The 20,000-nt window shown below is 44.4% G+C and overlaps 1 protein-coding gene across 1 annotated transcript in view; it reads left to right on the top strand.

Moving 5' to 3' along the window:
• mmp24 (matrix metallopeptidase 24) overlaps positions 1 to 20,000 on the top strand; it is a gene marked incomplete at its 3' end in the record, with an annotated part of 70,988 nt that overhangs the window by 46,994 nt on the left and 3,994 nt on the right. Inside the window, exons 7-8 of the mRNA XM_083770400.1 lie at positions 8,680 to 8,818; positions 18,922 to 19,188. Of these exons, the coding sequence (XP_083626526.1) occupies positions 8,680 to 8,818; positions 18,922 to 19,188 (406 nt within the window). The remainder of the gene's footprint in view (positions 1 to 8,679; positions 8,819 to 18,921; positions 19,189 to 20,000) is intronic.

Genomic DNA, 20,000 nt, shown 5'->3' with positions numbered 1-20,000 from the left:
CTTTTGAAACAGGACAAAAGTCTGGCTCATAGAAATGTTTCTCCTCCTCTTCTCTCTCCTCTCCTCCTGTTTCTCCTCCTCTTCTCTCTCCTCTCCTCCTGTTTCTCCTCCTCTTCTCTCTCCTCCTGTTTCTCCTCCTCTTCTCTCTCCTCCTGTTTCTCCTCCTCTTCTCTCTCCTCCTGTTTCTCCTCCTCTTCTCTCTCCTCCTGTTTCTCCTCCTCTTCTCTCTCCTCTCTCCTCCTGTTTCTCCTCCTCTTCTCTCTCCTCCTGTTTCTCCTCCTCTTCTCTCTCCTCTCTCCTCCTGTTTCTCCTCCTCTTCTCTCTCCTCTCCTCCTGTTTCTCCTCCTGTTTCTCCTCCTCTTCTCTCTTCTCTCTCCTCCTGTTTCTCCTCCTCTTCTCTCTCCTCTCCTCCTGTTTCTCCTCCTCTCCTCTCTCCTCCTGTTTCTCCTCCTCTTCTCTCTCCTCCTGTTTCTCCTCCTCTTCTCTCTCCTCCTGTTTCTCCTCCTCTTCTCTCTCCTCCTGTTTCTCCTCCTCTTCTCTCTTCTCTCTCCTCCTGTTTCTCCTCCTCTCCTCTCTCCTCCTGTTTCTCCTCCTCTTCTCTCTCCTCTCCTCCTGTTTCTCCTCCTCTTCTCTCTCCTGTTTCTCCTCCTGTTTCTCCTCCTCTTCTCTCTCCTCTCCTCCTGTTTCTCCTCCTCTTCTCTCTCCTCTCCTCCTGTTTCTCCTCCTCTTCTCTCTCCTGTTTCTCCTCCTGTTTCTCCTCCTCTTCTCTCTCCTGTTTCTCCTCCTGTTTCTCCTCCTCTTCTCTCTCCTGTTTCTCCTCCTGTTTCTCCTCCTCTTCTCTCTTCTATCCGTGTGGTGCTGCAACCTTAATTGTAGATATGCTATTATTTTAAAATTTTGAAAATCTTTGAAAATCAAACAATTGTAACTAAAATATTTGCTTCTGGGGGTTTCCTGGAAAGAAATATTTTGAGATGGGGTCTGCGGCAAAATACATACAATTTTGGGGGTCCATAATTGATAGAATAGAAATATAAGTATTTCACAAAACTATCATTAGATTTAGAAGATTTTGTTTTTTAATTGAATTAGGCCTAATTGTTTAACCAATTCAGCTGGGGACCCTCTGTGACCTCCTCTGGGACCCCTCCTCAGCCTCTCTTCTCTTTGCATGCTTCCTGTGTCTTTACCAAGTACCTTTTGAAACAGGACAAAAGTCTGGCTCATAGAAATGAATAGATCAAAGACCAAATATCATTAAAAAAATAACTTGCGGCGTACTTTCTTCTCCCCACACCAATTAATTCATTGAGGGTGTTATGAATAATTTCCCTGGTCTCCCGGTATTCCACTGCTAATAATATGTTCACTATGTGGTCATTGTTACTACTTGTCCTGTATTGTATATCGTGCCAAGTCTCCCGCACGTCAAGCTGTCACCTCAGACCTCACAGCTCCAAAGACAAAAAAAGATAATACAATCTGATTGTATTAAACGATGAATCTCTTGACATTAGACTCGCCAACATTGCAGTTGTACGGAAAGCTTGAACTACGCTCTTTCTACATGCAAGTGTTTTTTCTTTTTAATAGAAATCCACCATAGACATCTTATGAGCTACTTTCAGTCAAGAGCGCTTCCAAACTCCAACGCTCCGTCTAGATGAGGCGGCGCAGTGCCGTCCCTACCTAGTACGCACTGCGAGTAGGGCGACACGCCGAAGGGGGGGCAACAAAATGTGCCAAAAAGTGTCAAGCCGACCCTGAAAGTAACAATTTTCTCTGCGGCTCCGCCGCGTACTGACGAGCGGCCGTGTGTGCGTCCTCTCAAACAGTGAAAATAGTCGATCTGAATGAGGAAATGCAGCGCTCTCATCGGGAGGGAGGGGGGGGGCAGCACAAATATCCTACGAGTAGGGCAACCAAATGGTCAGCTACGGCCCTGAGGCGGCGTGTCGTGGTGGAACAGTGATGCATGTGCATAATATATATGCTCTCTATTGATTGCAATGAACGCCAACATGAACCCAGCTTCTGAACCATTCTTTAGCCCCCATGGTCACTGGACTGAATATTGGACCCATTCTTCACAAGACACATCTTCCCAACGTTCTGCCGCTAAAATGGCTTTTTTCTTTCTTCTTCAGAGCGACAAATCAGGAGAATATCCACTTTGTTATCGACCTTTTCTCTGTCCCTGCAATGCACTCTCTTGATGTCTATAGCAACAGGAATCATTGGATGTTCGCAAGATCTGACGCCAGACACTGGCCACTTAAAGGAGACCATTTTCCTACATTAGCCTCGTAGCATAATTGCCAAAGTTATGATGTGGAGGTTTTCAGAAAATAGGGAAGAATCACAATATTTGTCGAAGATGGCTTAGGCAGATATTGATCTTGGAACAAGAATTCTGAGGACATAGGCAATCATGCACGGTGAATCTGCAGCGTTAGGAGATTAGAGTTAGGCAAATGTAAACGAAGGCAGATAAAAAGTGAGTTATTATTATGCAACAAAAAAGGGAAAAAAGGGACTAGTATAGGCACTATGAGTGATAGTGTTAGGAGGGTATGATTTAGACAAAATATGACTATTTTGGCCATTATGCTATGAGACTAAAATAAATGGTAAATGGTGCATTTATACAGTGCCGCCAGCGTGACAGCCGCTGCCGGCTAACGAACGTGAGATGGTGCATCACCCTAAAATAATTCCTCATCTGCACCACACGCACACACACACACACACATGCATACACACACACGCACGCAGGCACGCACACACACAGATCCGTCTCTTTTTTCCTCGCTGTGTTATCTTTTGCATTACGCTAAGCCTTCCAACATTTACCTCCTGATGAATGAAGCTTCCCGTCTGAATCCCTACAGACTCTGATTCCATTCCTGCCTGATCCCTTCTGGTTACGTCTGTCTTCGCTTGATTTATCTCCCCCCGTTCTCAGATTCTCCATCTTGGACTCTGGTTGTCTGCCAGACCATTTGCCGCAATCAACTTAGAAGCCATCCAAAGCTCTAAAGTTGCAATTCCCTCCACTGACAGCCCTATATCCTTGAAGACAGAAAAGTCCAATCTGATTTGATTAAATGACGATAAACTCACCAACATTGCACAAGCTCGGGGTCTCCTCTTTGCTTGTTGCAAAGTTCTTGTTTCACATTACAATCCACTGTTGTCATGCTGTGGGCAACTTTCTGTCCATAAACGCATGCATTTTACTGTATGTGTGTGTGTGTGTGTGTGTGTGTGTGTGTGTGTGTGTGTGTGTGTGCGCACATCGAGGTGGTTTTGGGGGAGCGGTCGTTTTAAATCACTGAGTCTCATCCTCCATATATGCATATTTTGAAAAGGGTGGTAAGGTGGTATGGTTTTCCTTTAAAAACTAGTATTTAAAAAGTAATTTAACTCATTCTGACCGGGCACCCATTTTGGTGTCAGCATCATGTTATGCTTTAGCTATTTAAAAATAGCAGATCTACAAGCTCATATCGCGCCACCGAGTGGCGCGATACGAGCTTGCTATTTTTGAAAAATCGAAGAGCGACTGACATTTTTAGAATCTGATCTCAGGTCAGAATGGGTTCATCAGACCCAGTGTTTGTCCGGCGGAAACCTCGTATGAATCTGATCTCAGGTCAGAATGGGTTAAAGAAACGCAGCCCCCTCACGCATTAGAAACACAGCCCCCTCACACATTAGAAGGACGATATCAGTCGCCAGAATCAGGGACGTGTGTTTTCATCAAGTCTAACATGGTGAAAATTTACATAAGAAGGGAACGTCTGATGGAATTTGTATCAAATATCTAAATATTGAATCAAGCAACTTGTCTGGGGGTGTTTACTAAAACCAGAGTAGATGTAAAAAAAAATTACCCCCAGAAAAGTGAAATACCCCTTTTAAGTACAGTACTAAAATAACTGCATGTAGTTACTGTCAACCACTGAGAGTCCTGTACCACAGAGGTCTTCAAGAGGGGGTCCGGGACCCCTTACGCCCTACCTACGGGGTCCTCAGAGTTACTACGGGTGGTCCGCCACATCTTTGTGTGATAGGAAAACATTTTTAAAGCTCACAACGTGTCACAAAAGAAATCCATTGAAAACCCCTGCCGTGTAGCACATTATGCAGCACGATGCGGCAGACCTCTTCAGGCTTGTGATACAAGAATCTTCCGCCCGATAAAATGGAGGTGTAAACGACATCTGCCCTCCTCCTGATAAAATGGAGGTGTATACGCCACCTATCCTCCTGATAAAATGGAGGTGTATATAAGCCATCTGCCCTCCTGATAAAATGGAGGTGTGTACGCCATCTGCCCTCCTGATAAAATGGAGGTGTGTACGCCATCTGTCCTCCTGATAAAATGGAGGTGTGTACGCCATCTGCCCTCCTGATAAAATGGAGGTGTGTACGCCATCTGTCCTCCTGATAAAATGGAGGTGTGTACGCCATCTGTCCTCCTGATAAAATGGAGGTGTGTACGCCATCTGCCCTCCTGATAAAATGGAGGTGTGTACGCCATCTGCCCTCCTCCTGATAAAATGGAGGTGTGTACGCCATCTGCCCTCCTCCTGATAAAATGGAGGTGTGTACGCCATCTGTCCTCCTGATAAAATGGAGGTGTGTACGCCATCTGCCCTTCTCCTGATAAAATGGAGGTGTGTACGCCATCTGTCCTCCTGATAAAATGGAGGTGTGTACGCCATCTGCCCTTCTCCTGATAAAATGGAGGTGTGTACGCCATCTGTCCTCCTGATAAAATGGAGGTGTGTACGCCATCTGTCCTCCTGATAAAATGGAGGTGTGTACGCCATCTGCCCTCCTCCTGATAAAATGGAGGTGTAAACGCCATCTGTCCTCCTGATAAAATGGAGGTGTGTACGCCATCTGCCCTCCTGATAAAATGGAGGTGTGTACGCCATCTGCCCTCCTCCTGATAAAATGGAGGTGTGTACGCCATCTGCCCTCCTCCTGATAAAATGGAGGTGTAAACGCCATCTGTCCTCCTGATAAAATGGAGGTGTGTACGCCATCTGCCCTCCTCCTGATAAAATGGAGGTGTGTACGCCATCTGCCCTCCTGATAAAATGGAGGTGTGTACGCCATCTGCCCTCCTGATAAAATGGAGGTGTGTACGCCATCTGCCCTCCTGATAAAATGGAGGTGTGTACGCCATCTTCTCCTGCACGCCTGGGCCTGGCAGTGAGTGGCTCACGTTTATCAGTCACGGCTTGATGAGGTGTACATCCCCGCGGTCGCCCGCAAGGTCACCGAACGCATTATACTTTGACGATGGAGAGGGCCACTATATTTCACTCCAGAGGGCCACAGTGCATATTTTACTGTCATAGCAACATTTGCCGATCTGCGAGCTCTGCAACGCGTTTTGAGCTTGTAGAACGGCTAATTTTGCTATATTTGAATTGAAATCCTGAATAATCTTTTTTGCTATTTTTGAATTGGAATCCTGAAAAGTAAAAATGTTGTTTAATTTCAAATGCATTTAGTTATAGTTATGTTAACTTTATGAACTAAATTCAAATACATTGGTCATAAAAAAGACAGAAACATTTTAATAATGAGCTGAAATCAATGATATATCAATGTTCGGATATGAATCCATTTTGGGCAGGAACCCCTTTTGGTGTTTTAAACATAATGTTATAATTTAGCTATTGAAAAATATCAGATCTACAAGCTCATAGCGCGCCACCGAGTGGCGCGCTACGAGCTTGTAGATCTGATATTTTTGAAAAATCTTGAAAATGCGGCACAAATCTTTGAAAAATACATATATTCTTTCAGGATTTTTTTTTTACGTCAGTCCAAAATGGGTTAACCTGTCAGGCCCATAGACTGTAAAAAAATATGGACAAAGCGTTCCCCGGGTCTAACATGGACGTAAAATGAAGCCCGTCAGTCCTTGAATTGTAAATCGGCATCTTTCTAGATCCGTTTTGGCCCAGCTGGCCATTGGCTGGCCCAGAGAACGAGGCGGGACTTCCCCCCTTCTTCTTAGTGGGTTTTTATTTTTGACTCGAGTGGGAGGGGAATCCCGATCATAGACTGTAACGGTAGCCACGGCCCTCAGAACATACGCGACTTTATGGTCATTTTTTTAATAAATGGGACCACAATGTTCCAAAAAGAATATTATTACATTAGAAATGAGACTTTAAACTAGTGACTGGAAGCAGAAAGTATTCATGACCATGTTTATTAAGGTAATACAGTCTAGGTGAAGTTGGGCCCAAATACATGGAACTCTATGGGGATATGGGGTTTTTTGGGCCCAATAACAGCGCCACAACAGGCCATTATATGAACTTTCAGGAAGTCCCTATTTCCTTAGTGGCTTCACAAAATATCTGTCTGACTGCCCCCCCTGGTCAGGCCGCAGGTGGGGGCGGCCTGATAGTGGGCTCTGCATGCCAGATGCCCATGTATGCTGCAGATAGTGGTTCTCAAACTAAACGGATAATGCTGGGTCCTTGACATTTTCATGTCAAGGACCCCAAAATCGACATGCTATTAACCCATTCTGACCTGAGATCAGATTCATACGAGGTTTCCGCCGGACACACACTGGTCTGATGAACCCATTCTGACCTGAGATCAGATTCTAAAAATGTCAGTCGTTCTTCGATAATAAAAAAAAAATAGCAGACCTACAAGCTCGTATCGCGCCACTCGGTGGCGCGATATGAGCTTGTAGATCTGCTATTTTTAAATAGCTAAAGCATAACATGATGCCGACACCAAAATGGGTGCCCGGTCAGAATGGGCTAATAATTGACCGTGGAGACCCTCATCGAAACATATTTTGTGCGACAAATCATTGAAATTATTCACAATTACATTCTTTCACAGTTTCTTAAGATATATATATATTTTTTTTTTGAAAATAGCAGATTTGCAAAGCCTTTTTACCCATCCGTTTTATATCGCCTTCAGGTGTGGGTATAACCATGATTGTAATTGACATTAAAAGGGAGGGTCATTATCGCATTGATAGTTCTGCACAACAATTTGTGGCAATTATATAAACATAAAATGTATTTGTATAGCACCTTTAAAAACAATGTTATTGAATGCAATATAACATAACAATGATACGTAAATGTAATGTGTTCCATTGTTCGCCTCATTGTTTATTAGAATACATTTCCTAACATTGGAGGGGTCCTTTACTCCTTTTGCAATGAGAGTATAAGCTCTGTTTAATGATGCTAAATTATTATTATTATTCACCTCCCGCTGCCTACGCCGTACAAAAAACATCCTACAGGACCAGTTCCACCCAGCACACCATCTTTTCCAACGTCTGCCCTCTGGTAGAAGATATCGATCCATCTGGTCCAGAACCAACAGACTGACCAACAGCCTCTACCCACAGGCTGTCAGGCTGCTGAATGAACAACCCCCCCCCCCCCCCCCCCCCCCGCCCCCTCTATAGTATTAAAAGGGTACTGAAAATAGACATGGTCTTGCACTGAACTTTGGACTTTGCACCGTTACATTGCACCAGCACTATTGCACGGTTATTTATTTGTATGCCAGTGGTGAAGCTCTAAACTGAATCTCGTTGTTTCATGTCAAGCAATGACAATCTATTATGTGCGTTCTGCACATCAGGGAGTATCCTGATAGGTTTTGGATTATTCCGTTCAAGATGTGACTTTCTCCATGTTATGCAAATGAAATCATCATGTCGTGTCTGTCGAGTGGCAACCTCATATGTCCAAAACTTTTACTTCTCAGGATTCATATTAAAAAGTAGCATAAGTAGCAGATGGACAAGCTCAACACACGTGTTTTTGGGTTTCGAGCTTGTACATGTATATCTGCTACTTTATGTTTTTGTGTGGCGCTGTAGTACGATCAAGTAGGCCCTTGATGTGCGAAAAACTGGAGATAAGAGGTCTTTGCCCGACAGCAACAATATACTCACTGTATGATATGTTAGGGGTAATATTTTGCTTGCTTTAGTTTACACAATGGAACCATTTCCTGTGATTGATTTGCCTCATGCCATACGTAGGTGGCGCAGTTTTCGTGCCAGAGTTTCCAAGGAGAACTGAACCACAGTCTCCTGACAATTTGTATTTCGGAAACCAAACTATAAGCTTATTAATTATATATTTCAGCAAATGAGGCAAAGACGCAACATCATCATGCAAATAATTTATTAGGGATTAATTAATTAATGAATAGCTGAATAAGCTATAGTTTACTGTGCACTGGAAACTAAATGTCCATATCCAATACATATTTTGTGACGCTATAATAATGAGAAATAGGAATTAAAAATGAGCATTTATCTTTTTTATTGATTGATTGATTGATTACCTCATTGATAGTTTGTATAACTGTACAGAGGTACAGTTATACTGTACATTAAAAGGATAACACATTGTGGTCCTTTGTATTCAATTAATCAAGACATAGAAAGCTATGCAATAGAAACCATCAATACTAGGAGCAATACTATTCCTAGAAAAACAGCAGGGGGTTTTAAACATCCTATTTCAATTAAATACATGGACTTGCGTTATATGGACACGCGCACACACACTCACACGCACACACACACACCCGCGCATGCATATTTTCGATACTTACATTGTCACTCCTCTCTCTCCCTACCTGTCCCAGGACCGCTGGTTTTGGCGTCTCAGGAACAACAAGGTGCAGGAGGGTTACCCCATGCAGATCGACCAGTTCTGGAAGGGCCTGCCTCCACGCATCGACGCCGCCTACGAGAGAGCAGACGGAAAGTTCGTTTTCTTCAAAGGTAACGTAAAGGGAAAGAAATAGAAAGACACAAAGACACACACCATGGTGGCCCCATGGTGGCCCCATGGCGGCCCCATATACATTGTTGAGGTGTTTTAGGGAAAACCTGCCATCGTGCGTTTCTCACAACCTTTAAGACTGACTATTATTGGCATCATGAAAAAAAAAAAGAAAGTATAGCTCAGTGAGTGGTTCCTCATCTCGGTGACATTCAATGACGATAATAACTTGTCTGGCACATCAGTTAGGATTCTGTCAGATAACCCATTCAGGACAGGAAGTCGGGAAGTCGGGATTCTTTCAGATGGAACGTTTTTAACTCTAATCTTTGCTTCCAGGCAGGTCTCTGGAACAACACATTTTCAGATGGGGGTGGGGGGGGGGGGGGAGGTCCGCAGCCAATTACTTTTTGGGGTCCTTGACATTAAATAGTTTGAGGACCACTGACACAGAAACGTTAAAAAAAAAAAAAAATCGGCCTCAGGTCTAAATGGGATAAGGTATAGTGTCACATTCCTCCCCCCCCCCCCCCCCCCCACACACACACTTCCTCTTCATCACTTCCTGTGAATTGATGAGGACAGGTCATGTGATTAGCCACAGGGTGCAGCTGAGTGACTGTCAGTGTCGGTTAAAAGTGATCCAGCTCTTCCTTACAGGTCCAAGTCAAAGGAAAGGTACCACAGAGACACAGATATACCCCAGGCTGCGTTTACCGTCTGGATGGAGCCTTCCACTGCTATTAGTCTCCTCTCAGCTCTCCTGCTGTCTGTCATTCAGCCTCACCTACTGTCTGTCATTCAGCCTCACCTACTGTCTGTCATTCCTATAATGTCTCTCAGCTCTCCTCCTGTCTGTCTCCTTCTCTCTCTCTCTCTGTCTGTCTGTCTCTCCCTCTCTCTCTATCTATCTCTGCGTGCGTGCGTGCGTGCGCATTTCAAAGTGTGAATATGGCTCCATTATTTATTTGTATGAATTCAGGAGCATTTTAAAGTTAATCTCAATTTAATACCATATTCAGCGGGATTAGAATACCTTCAAATGCATTGAATCAACAAATCTTTCATTGCTCTCTCGTTCCAGTTTTTGGCAGAAGCTAATAGCCGGAATGAAAATAGCTGGAATGGAAAAAAGGAAATGGAAAAAAGGGAATCTGTAATTGCTAACGCACAACGTCAAATTGCTCCCAGTGAAGTACAGCGAGCTACTGCAGTGATTCCCAGATATAAATACGAACAGAGAAATGTGAACCCAAACTTACAAAAAAAACGAACAAAAATAATTAACCTCCTTATTTAATAGTGAAAATAGCCAATCTCCAAGCTCGTCCCATCGCATGTAGATGTAGCTATTTTCAATATTCTTTTAACAGTTTGACTGTTTTACACGCTTAACCCGCATTTTAATCAACCCCCCTTCACTGCCGAGATTGTTGTATTACCTTTAGAGCATACGCTGAATTATTTGGGCTTTTAATCCGCGAAAATCCAGCGAAAAAAGCTCCCTCGGTTTGTTGTGATCCGAGCGTATCATCCACCATCTTGGTGCAACCCGGAAGACGCACACAAGACTGGTCTCAATGAGGCGTTGCACCCCATTCATTTCCATTGGCCTCAATTTCCCAGAAGCCCTAGCAGCCCACAGCATGTGACGATTTCCGGTTTCGTCATCAATCTAGTCTCTATCTCCGCGACGAAGACGGATTTTCTTTTTATTTATTACAATACAACGGATTAAACACATAAAACAAAAGGCGGGTATGTCGTATATCGCAGCGACAGTAACCTGGAGTAATCCATTCCCGGCACGGAAACTGTTTTAACTGAAAAGTAACAGTTTTGGACATTCTTTGTGATACCGATAAATATGAACTTTAAAGTATACTCTTGTTAGTTCCATTGATCCAATCCGGAACGCAAATTGATCGATTGATCATTAATGATAAACATGTATATGCTCTAACAATGTGGTCATTTGGTCGGTGGGCCACAGATTGTCCAAGTGGGCTCCTGATCCAGAAAGGGTTGAGAGGCGGCGGCACTGATTTCACTTCAGCCCGAGGGCTTATTTACTTCATTCATCTCTTTCCATGAAAAAACATGTTGTCACTGGAAGCTCACAAAAGTAGGTTGGCTTCGTCTATATTTTAAGTTAAGTTAAGTTCCACTTTCCGCTATAGAGGATTACGGTTTTGCAGCAAACCCCCCCCCCCCCCCCCACCCAAGCGGTGCAAGCAGAGACAATTTTCTTCGCTACACTTGATTTATTTATTATTTCACGTAAAAATTCCTCTCAGACCTATGAAATGAAAAACATCAATTGTACAAATGAATTGGTGGCGGCTAATCTGATGCTGTATACTCAATACCTTCTTCTTTTTGAATGGGACACACATTCTTCTCACAAATTAAATTCAGTTTCCTTCATGGCTTGGGGGGTCGGTTTCTCTTCACGCCAGCGGTTCTCAAACTTGTCTGTGTCGAGGTATGTCAGGACCCCCATAACGACCCCGGGGGGGAGGGAGGGGGGGGGGGGGGTTCCTGACATACCTCGAAACGTACCCCACTTTGAGAACCACTGCTCTACGCACGTTGCCACACATTGTTATTTTTGCCCAAGACAAACAGTAAAAAAAAAAGGGTTAATTTATCCAGTTGTAACTCAAGGGACTTTCCAATTTGTATTGCCTGAAAGCTGAATTAACACACACAGACACACACACACACACACACTGAGAGGGACAAATCCCCCCGCCATCTGCTCCGGGGGTCAGTGGACTCAATCCCTTTTCCCACCTCAGCCCGTGAAAACGTATTTAATGTGAAATGGAGAGAATGGCCTTCATCCCCTCACTGCTGACCCAGCCTGTCTGTGTGTGTGTGTGTGTGTGTGTGTGTGTGTGTGTGTGTGTGTGTGTGTGTGTGTGTGTGTGTGTGTTGTTTTTGGTTAGCTCACCTTCTTTTCCTCACCACATTTTGCATCCTCTCTGACGCACTCTCTCGTTCTCTCTCATACCATCTATCTCTCTCTGTCTCTCTCACGCACACGCACGCACACGCGCGCACACACGCACACACACCTCCTGACTGAATATCCTGCTATCACGACTTGCCAGGAGGCAATATTAACCCATTCTGAACGGGCACCCATTTTGGTGTTGGCATCATGTCATGCTTTAGCTATTTAAAAATAGCAGATCTACAAGCTCATATCGCGCCACCGAGCTTGTAGGTCTGCTATTTTTGAAAAATCGAAGAGCGACTGACATTTCTAGAATCTGATCTCAGGTCAGAATGGGTTCATCAGACCCAGTGTTTGTCCGGCGGAAACCTCGTATGAATCTGATCTCAGGTCAGAATGGGTTAATAGCTTTGCTTTCCCTGAACCCTCAGCTGCAGTTTCTCCCTCTCTCTCTCTCTCTCTCTCTCTCTAACACACACATGACACACACGCACACACGCACCGGTCATGGTATGAACGGTCACCATGACCGCTGACAAACACAACAAACAATGCTACACTCGTAATTACAAACACATTGTGATGATCACTGTGTGTCACAATGGTCCAGGGAAGAGCTGTGATTGGTCCTTTGACCCACTGGTGTTCTGTTTGGCTTTCTCGTCACCATAAACGCATCGTCATTTAACCAAAAATATGTGTGTACAAACAAATGAAAAACCCTAATTTACACAAATAAGTTCATGAATCAAACAATTAAGACACAGACCGCCGGGCCGGCCGTCTAATGGCCTTCATATTGTTCTATTACAACTACAATATTAATAATACAGCCCATATTGTTCCATTGAAACTACAATATTAATAATACAGCTCATATTGTTCAATTAAAACTACAATATTAATAATACAGCCCATATTGTTCCATTAAAACTTCAATATTAATAATACAGCCCATATTGATTGAGAAAATCCCCCCTTTCTCCCACTGTTCCTCCACACCATGATGGATTTAGAGGGGCCCCATTAGCTTGGCATGACCATAGAGTCTATGGTCAACATTCCATTAGCTTGATTCTGAGGCTCTGAACCTGACCGTCATCAGCGCAATGAGCACACCTGCACCCAATTCTTTCTTAATTGAGCGCGGTGCTGTGCAGGCGTGCACAGTGCGCACACACAGAGCTATAGCAGATCAACAAGCTCACAACGCGTTGCAGGCGTGACCTGCTCTGTATGGGTTTTTCATTAAGTAGTCCAGTGTCATTTCACAATTTTCAACCACACAAACCTAATGACTGACGGGAATGCGATTATGCGATCCTTAATTTGAATAATGATGGGTGTTGAAAACGGAAAAGCAGCTACAGTTACTTCAGAACCATGGACAGCAGCTACAGTTACTTCAGAACCATGGACAGCAGCTACAGTTACTTCAGCACCATGGACAGCAGCTACAGTTACTTCAGCACCATGGACAGCAGCTACAGTTACTTCAGCACCATGGTCAGCAGCTACAGTTACTTCAGGACCATGGACAGCAGCTACAGTTACTTCAGCACCATGGACAGCAGCTACAGTTACTTCAGCACCATGGACAGCAGCTACAGTTACTTCAGCACCATGGACAGCAGCTACAGTTACTTTAGCACCATGGACAGCAGCTACCGTTACTTCAGGACCATGGACAGCAGCTACAGTTACTTCAGGACCATGGACAGCAGCTACAGTTACTTCAGCACCATGGACAGCAGCTACAGCTTCATCAGCACCATGGACAGCAGATACAGTTACTTCAGCACCATGGACAGCAGCTACAGTTACTTCAGCACCATGGACAGCAGCTACAGTTACTTCAGCACCATGGACAGCAGCTACAGTTACTTCAGCGCCATGTAACGCAACTACTTGATGTGGCGTATGAATCCGACACGTTTCTTCAAGTACGTCTTGAAAATAGGAGCTTCCTTTTTTTTTACCATCCGGCCCCCGGACCAGTTCACACAGCGATTTTAGAAACACAGACCAGGCTTTCATCCGAGGTGGAAAGCCTGGTGATGCGAGGTTAATCTCTCTCAAGCCAAATTCCAATACGCAAATCTCTGCTCACTCGCTCACGTCAAACATTCTGTCCTCCAGCTTAACCCGGAAATAGCTTGTGTCCCAAATGGCAATTTGTTTTCGGAGGAGCCGAGACCGGGGAGAGCGTGAGCTCTCCAAGCCTATCGCTGTGGCTGTCACCGAGTGTACAACCAGTGTATACAGTAGTACACTGAAGCCTGTTCCAGTGTACACTCAAGCCTGTTCCAGTGTACACTGAAGCCTGTTCCAGTGTACACTCAAGCCTGTTCCAGTGTACACTGAAGCCTGTTCCAGTGTACACTGAAGCCTGTTCCAGTGTACACTGAAGCCTGTTCCAGTGTACACTGAAGCCTGTTCCAGTGTACACTGAAGCCTGTTCCAGTGTACACTCAAGCCTGTTCTAGTGTACACTGAAGCCTGTTCTAGTGTACACTCAAGCCTGTTCTAGTGTACACTGAAGCCTGTTCTAGTGTACACTGAAGCCTGTTCTAGTGTACACTGAAGCCTGTTCTAGTGTACACTGAAGCCTGTTCTAGTGTACACTGAAGCCTGTTCTAGTGTACACTGAAGCCTGTTCTAGTGTACACTCAAGCCTGTTCCAGTGTACACTCAAGCCTGTTCTAGTGTACACTCAAGCCGCTTGCTGGACGTGTTGACAGCCTATCTGGTCAACGTTGCTCCAATCCTTGACAAACGTGCCAATGACACAGTTTCCAAGTATTTATTTAAAGAAGTTTACGCCGCGGACAAAGCCAACTCTTGTCGTGACAAATCATGACAATAAACACAATGTTTTGGGGCAAACAAAGAAGTATGACGCTTAAAAGGTCTTTAAATAAATACTTTTTGAAATGCATTGGGAATTATTTCCTGGGCCTGGCGTGTCGTCATGAAAGGGGACAGGACTGCGACGCTCTATAGTGGCCCTCTGGAGTGAGTGTGGAACTATAGTGGCCCTCTGGAGTGAGTGTGGAACTATAGTGGCCCTCTGGAGTGAGTGTGGAACTATAGTGGCCCTCTGGAGTGAGTGTGGAACTATAGTGGCCCTCTGGAGTGAGTGTGGAACTATAGTGGCCCTCTGGAGTGAGTGTGGAACTATAGTGGCCCTCTGGAGTGAGTGTGGAACTATAGTGGCCCTCTGGAGTGAGTGTGGAACTATAGTGGCCCTCTGGAGTGAGTGTGGAACTATAGTGGCCCTCTGGAGTGAGTGTGGAACTATAGTGGCCCTCTGGAGTGAGTGTGGAACTATAGTGGCCCTCTGGAGTGAGTGTGGAACTATAGTGGCCCTCTCCATCTTCAAAGTTGCCCAACACTGGATTAGATATCCTTTATTATCCACAAGGGGAAATTGTTTTGCTCGGGTCAATGCATACATTAAAGGCAAGACAATACATGAATATACAGTACACCACAATAAAAAACACCCAGCAACCACAAAGACACTAAGTACTTTGATTCTATGAATTAGGTATGCCTTATTCTAAATTTGAAGGGTCTTTAACCCATTCTGACCGGTGTTAGCATCATGTTGTGCTTTAGCTATTGCAAAATAGCAGATCTACAAGCTCATATCGCGCCACCGAGTGGCGCGATACGAGCTTGTAGGTCTGCTATTTTTGAAAAATCGAAGACACTTTTAGAATCTGATCTCAGGTCAGAATGGGTTAATAATGAAACTGTCAGGATGTAATAGACATTTTTAGAATCTGATCTCAGGTCAGAATGGGTTAAAAGAAAGCAATGTCCTCTCCACACTCGTGGAGCGGAACGCCCCATAATGTGTTTGTGCATGCTAGCGTGTCTGTGTACATGCAGCCTGTTCCCAGCATAGCACAGTCATTTAGCCACCTGCTTCTAATCTTACATTATCGTGACCTCTCCTTACTTTATTCTTCTCTTCGGAAAAAGATGGTGTTTTAAGAATTGAGCTGACCAAACAGCTTTGCTGTATTGTGTCATACTGGCATTTTGCTATACGTTGCATTAATCTTTCATTGAGTTCACTCTCTCTCTCTCTCTGCCTCCCTCTGTCTCTCTCTCTCTCTCTCTCTCTCTCTCTCTCTCTCCAGGCACATGTTTGCGTTAAGCGATAAGCAGTAGAGTGTTTAGAGGAACTGCGGTTAACCTTGCCGCATGCATGGTCAATCGCTATTTAGAGCGTAGCGGCGTGATTGAGCCAACCTGCATTAATCTTACTTTGTATTCATCGACCCCACGGCGTCCATTTGAGGTGGCAGGACTCAGGAAGCCTACGGCCATTGTGTTTTTAACCCTGAGTTAACATTAGAAGGTTGAGTCTGTACTTTGGAGAACGACACTAATAGTACTTCTTTTACTGTTTCATTCTTGGAGGCACGCTGAGGAGCGGAAATATACCACAATCCAAGGATTGTTTCGTTGTCCAAACCGTGGCTGCTGACTGACTGACTGCTGACTTAATCTTATTATAGTGTTTACTTGCGCTATGCTGTGCTGTGTAACGTTCCTGTTCAACCCCTGAATTTGAACCCGGGTCTCCAGCTTACAGTAAGTATTTTCACCACTCAGCTAATGGTGGGGGAGAAATAAATGTTTTAACTTGCTGGGGGTCAAAAGTTGTGTCGAGCCAAAAACAGGATTGTGTGTCCAAGAAGGTTGTGTCCAAAAACCTAGACGCATATTCTAAATGTGTCAATAGAAGAGCAGGCAGACAAAACCACAACCACCATGTAATATTCCAGCATACAGATTGGACAAAATAACATTTTAGTCACGAGAAAAATAAAACTCACACTTGTGTCATACATCATCAGACACCAGACAATCAAATCATCACATTCCCGTGCTACAAACACAGTAACACAAACACACAAAGCTGTGCGTGTATAGGAGGGGCTGGCGCCCCTCAAAAATACATAGAGCTACACATGAACGCTAGGATGTTGATTATCTCGGGGCGTAAATAGGCGAACATTCGCAAAAATGGGCGAACATTAGTGAAAATAGCTAGTAGTAGTTATGACTGCACTGTGAGCTTTGTAGATCAGCAGTTGTTTTTCTATTCCACATAGAACCACCACTTAACCCATTCTGAACGGGAACCCATTTTGGTGTCAGCATCATGTCGTGCTTTAGCTATTTAAAAATAGCAGATCTACAAGCTCATATCGCGCCACCGAGTGGCGCGATACGAGCTTGTAGGTCTGCTATTTTTTGAAAAATCGAAGAACGACTGACATTTTTTAGAATCTGATCTCAGGTCAGAATGGGTTAATCAGACCAGTGTGTTGTCCAGTGGAAACCTCGTATGAATCTGATCTCACGTCAGAATGGGTTAATTAAATGTACACTCTGGATTCATCTGGGTGAAAGCTGCACTCGTCCCCATTCTGTCCCTGGCAGTTCCTCCTCCAATGATCTCTCTCTAGGACAGGGCTCTTCAACGTTTTGTCATCCCAAGGACTCCTTAGCTGAGAAAGAGATTCATTATTGTATTAAACATTTTCATAGACTTCATAGACTTCATTATTGTATTAAACATTTCCATAGACTTTCATAGACATTTACAGACATTTGACCACCTAAAATACCCATAATTGACCGTTGGCTCTGTACTCAATCTGCTCTTTTTATCCCTCTAGTCTACACTTCCGTCTTTGACAAAAATAGCCGATGTGCTATTTTCCCTGTTGTAACTGAGGACTCCATAGGGGTCCTGGCCCCCCTTTTAACCCATTCTGACCTGAGATCAGATTCATACGAGGTTTCCGCCGGACACACACTGGTCTGATGAACCCATTCTGACCTGAGATCAGATTCTAAAAAATGTCAGTCGCTCTTCGATTTTTCAAAAATAGCAGACCTACAAGCTCGTATCGCGCCACTCGGTGGCGCGATATGAGCTTGTAGATCTGCTATTTTTAAATAGCTAAAGCATAACATGATGCTGACACCAAAATGGGTGCCCGGTCAGAATGGGTTAAAGACTTCTGCTCTAGGATTATAAGATGTATTATAGTCTCTGCACAGAGGCCATGGTAATGTTTCTGCTCTGGGTGTTAAAGTGTGTTCTAGCACTTATCTCCTCCGGCATAAGATGTGACAATGGCACTCTTCTTGCAGTTTAATGTCTTGTAATGTTACGTTTCTTTGCTGCCGTGGAGAAACCTTGCGTCTCCATATTTCAAATTTTCAACTATACATTTCCTTTGTAAATTGATGCCCTTCATCGTGCAACTGCATGCCTACCAATGGTGGCATTGGAACAGGTGGGTTTCGGAACTGTCCACAGCCTTCCTGTGAGACACAGATTAAGTAGGAAAACAATGCTGCCGTCTATAAAGGGCATTAGTGAGAAGTGAGGACCATATGAGGATACAGTATAGGTTGAAAATGGGTGAAGTGATCTTCTATACACGTGCTGTTGCCAATCTCTGAAATATTTGTTTTTCCAAGTGTAGGCGCAGCGGGTATACTCTCGCAGGTGGCTAAACTCATTTTCGTCCGCTTGTCGGACGCTTTTTCGGTCATGACCAAACACTACCCTCTAAATACAATAGTAGTCCAGTTAGTCCACCAATACACATTTCCTCTCTGCGTTAACCTGTGTTTATTTTATTTGTTTCACTACATTTTCATCCCACGATTTTGTAACCCATTTTTCACCCGGTGTCAATTATCTAATGTAAATCCTGGGCTCTACACTCCCTCTGCCAACCTGGGGAGAGCAGCGGACTGACCTCATGCTTCCTTCAATGTGTAATAGGATTTTGAAGATGAGAAATACTACACTGCCTTGGAAACATAGGAAGCAAGGCTTCCACCTGTTGGTTGTCTGTCAGGTGACCTATTCTTTCATAAGACCCATGTTTGACCATGTCCACTAACCACTGACCACACCTCCAATGTATTCTCTGCTCTGTCATTGTGTATAAGAGAGAGAAAAGTAAAGAGCTCGGGAGGCTTTCTTTTCACGCTTCTTTTTAGTTTCTCTGGATGGACGTCGCGGGTGGAAGGAACACGTTATTCAGACCCCTTTGTTTATAATCGCTGTCTGGTGTCTTTTCCTGTCTTCTCCAGGTGAAAAGTACTGGGTGTTCAAGGAGGTGACGGCGGAGCCCGGCTACCCCCACAGCCTGGCGGAGCTGGGCAGCTGCCTGCCCAAAGACGGCATCGACACGGCGCTGCGCTGGGAGCCCGTGGGCAAGACCTACTTCTTCAAGGGCGACCAGTACTGGCGCTACAACGAGGAGAAGCGCACGGCCGACCCGGGGTACCCTAAACCCGTCACCGTGTGGAAGGGGATACCAGACTCACCGCAGGGAGCCTTCATCAGTCGAGAGGGCTGTGAGTGTCTCACTTGCATATAGGTTTATTTTTTATTTTTACCATTTTTTTTTACCAACGACTAGCCTAACCTGCTAGCTTACTAAGCCTAGTAGCTTTAGTGCACAGTGCGCCCTCGTCGCTGAGACCATGTGATGTACAATATCATAATGATATTTTCGGGGCGTGTCATAAGACCTTTAAAGGTCTTTTTGTCGCTGTCGGGCAGCACATTTGTATCTCCATGTTTCCAAAGTTTACCTATTTTGGTAACTAGAATTTCGCGGCCGCTTCGCGGCCGCTCATCCCAGAGTTACGTTGCCGCGCACTATGGGAAGAAGGAAATTGCGGGAGTTGACTCCACATGTAGTAACGGATGGGTTATTAGTTATTATTATGTGTCCTTATTAGTGTAGTGTAGTGTAATCAACACGTTATGGCTCATACACACTGCCCGGTATTTGCTCCGATTATGCTGTCGGGAGCATTTTTGGCGCTGGCCGACAAAACCCCTGATCTGACGTTAAGCGGTGCCCAAAAGTTATAGATCACAAAGGCTTTGCAGGTAGAGCACATGACATGGCCCTAAAAAATATATATAATTTTAACATAAAAAACTATTTTTGCATGTGCCGCTTGAGATGACCTGAGATGACTTGATTGATTGACATAAAATAGGGCCTGTCAGCTCAAACACACAATGCAATAGTTGTTGTTGCGTACAATCATCAGTAGCAAAGTCAAATACCAAAAATATAAACCCTACCATTTACATTTCCCCCCCTCTATTTCCCATTCCATGTGTGTTTGTCTTATAGTTTCTCTGGCCTCTG

Source organism: Protomyctophum parallelum (genome assembly GCF_964188405.1).
Source record: "Protomyctophum parallelum genome assembly, chromosome: 8".
Lineage (NCBI taxonomy): Eukaryota > Metazoa > Chordata > Actinopteri > Myctophiformes > Myctophidae > Protomyctophum > Protomyctophum parallelum.
Note: the sequence above shows the minus strand (reverse complement) of the source record. Positions and strands in the feature narration are given on the sequence as shown.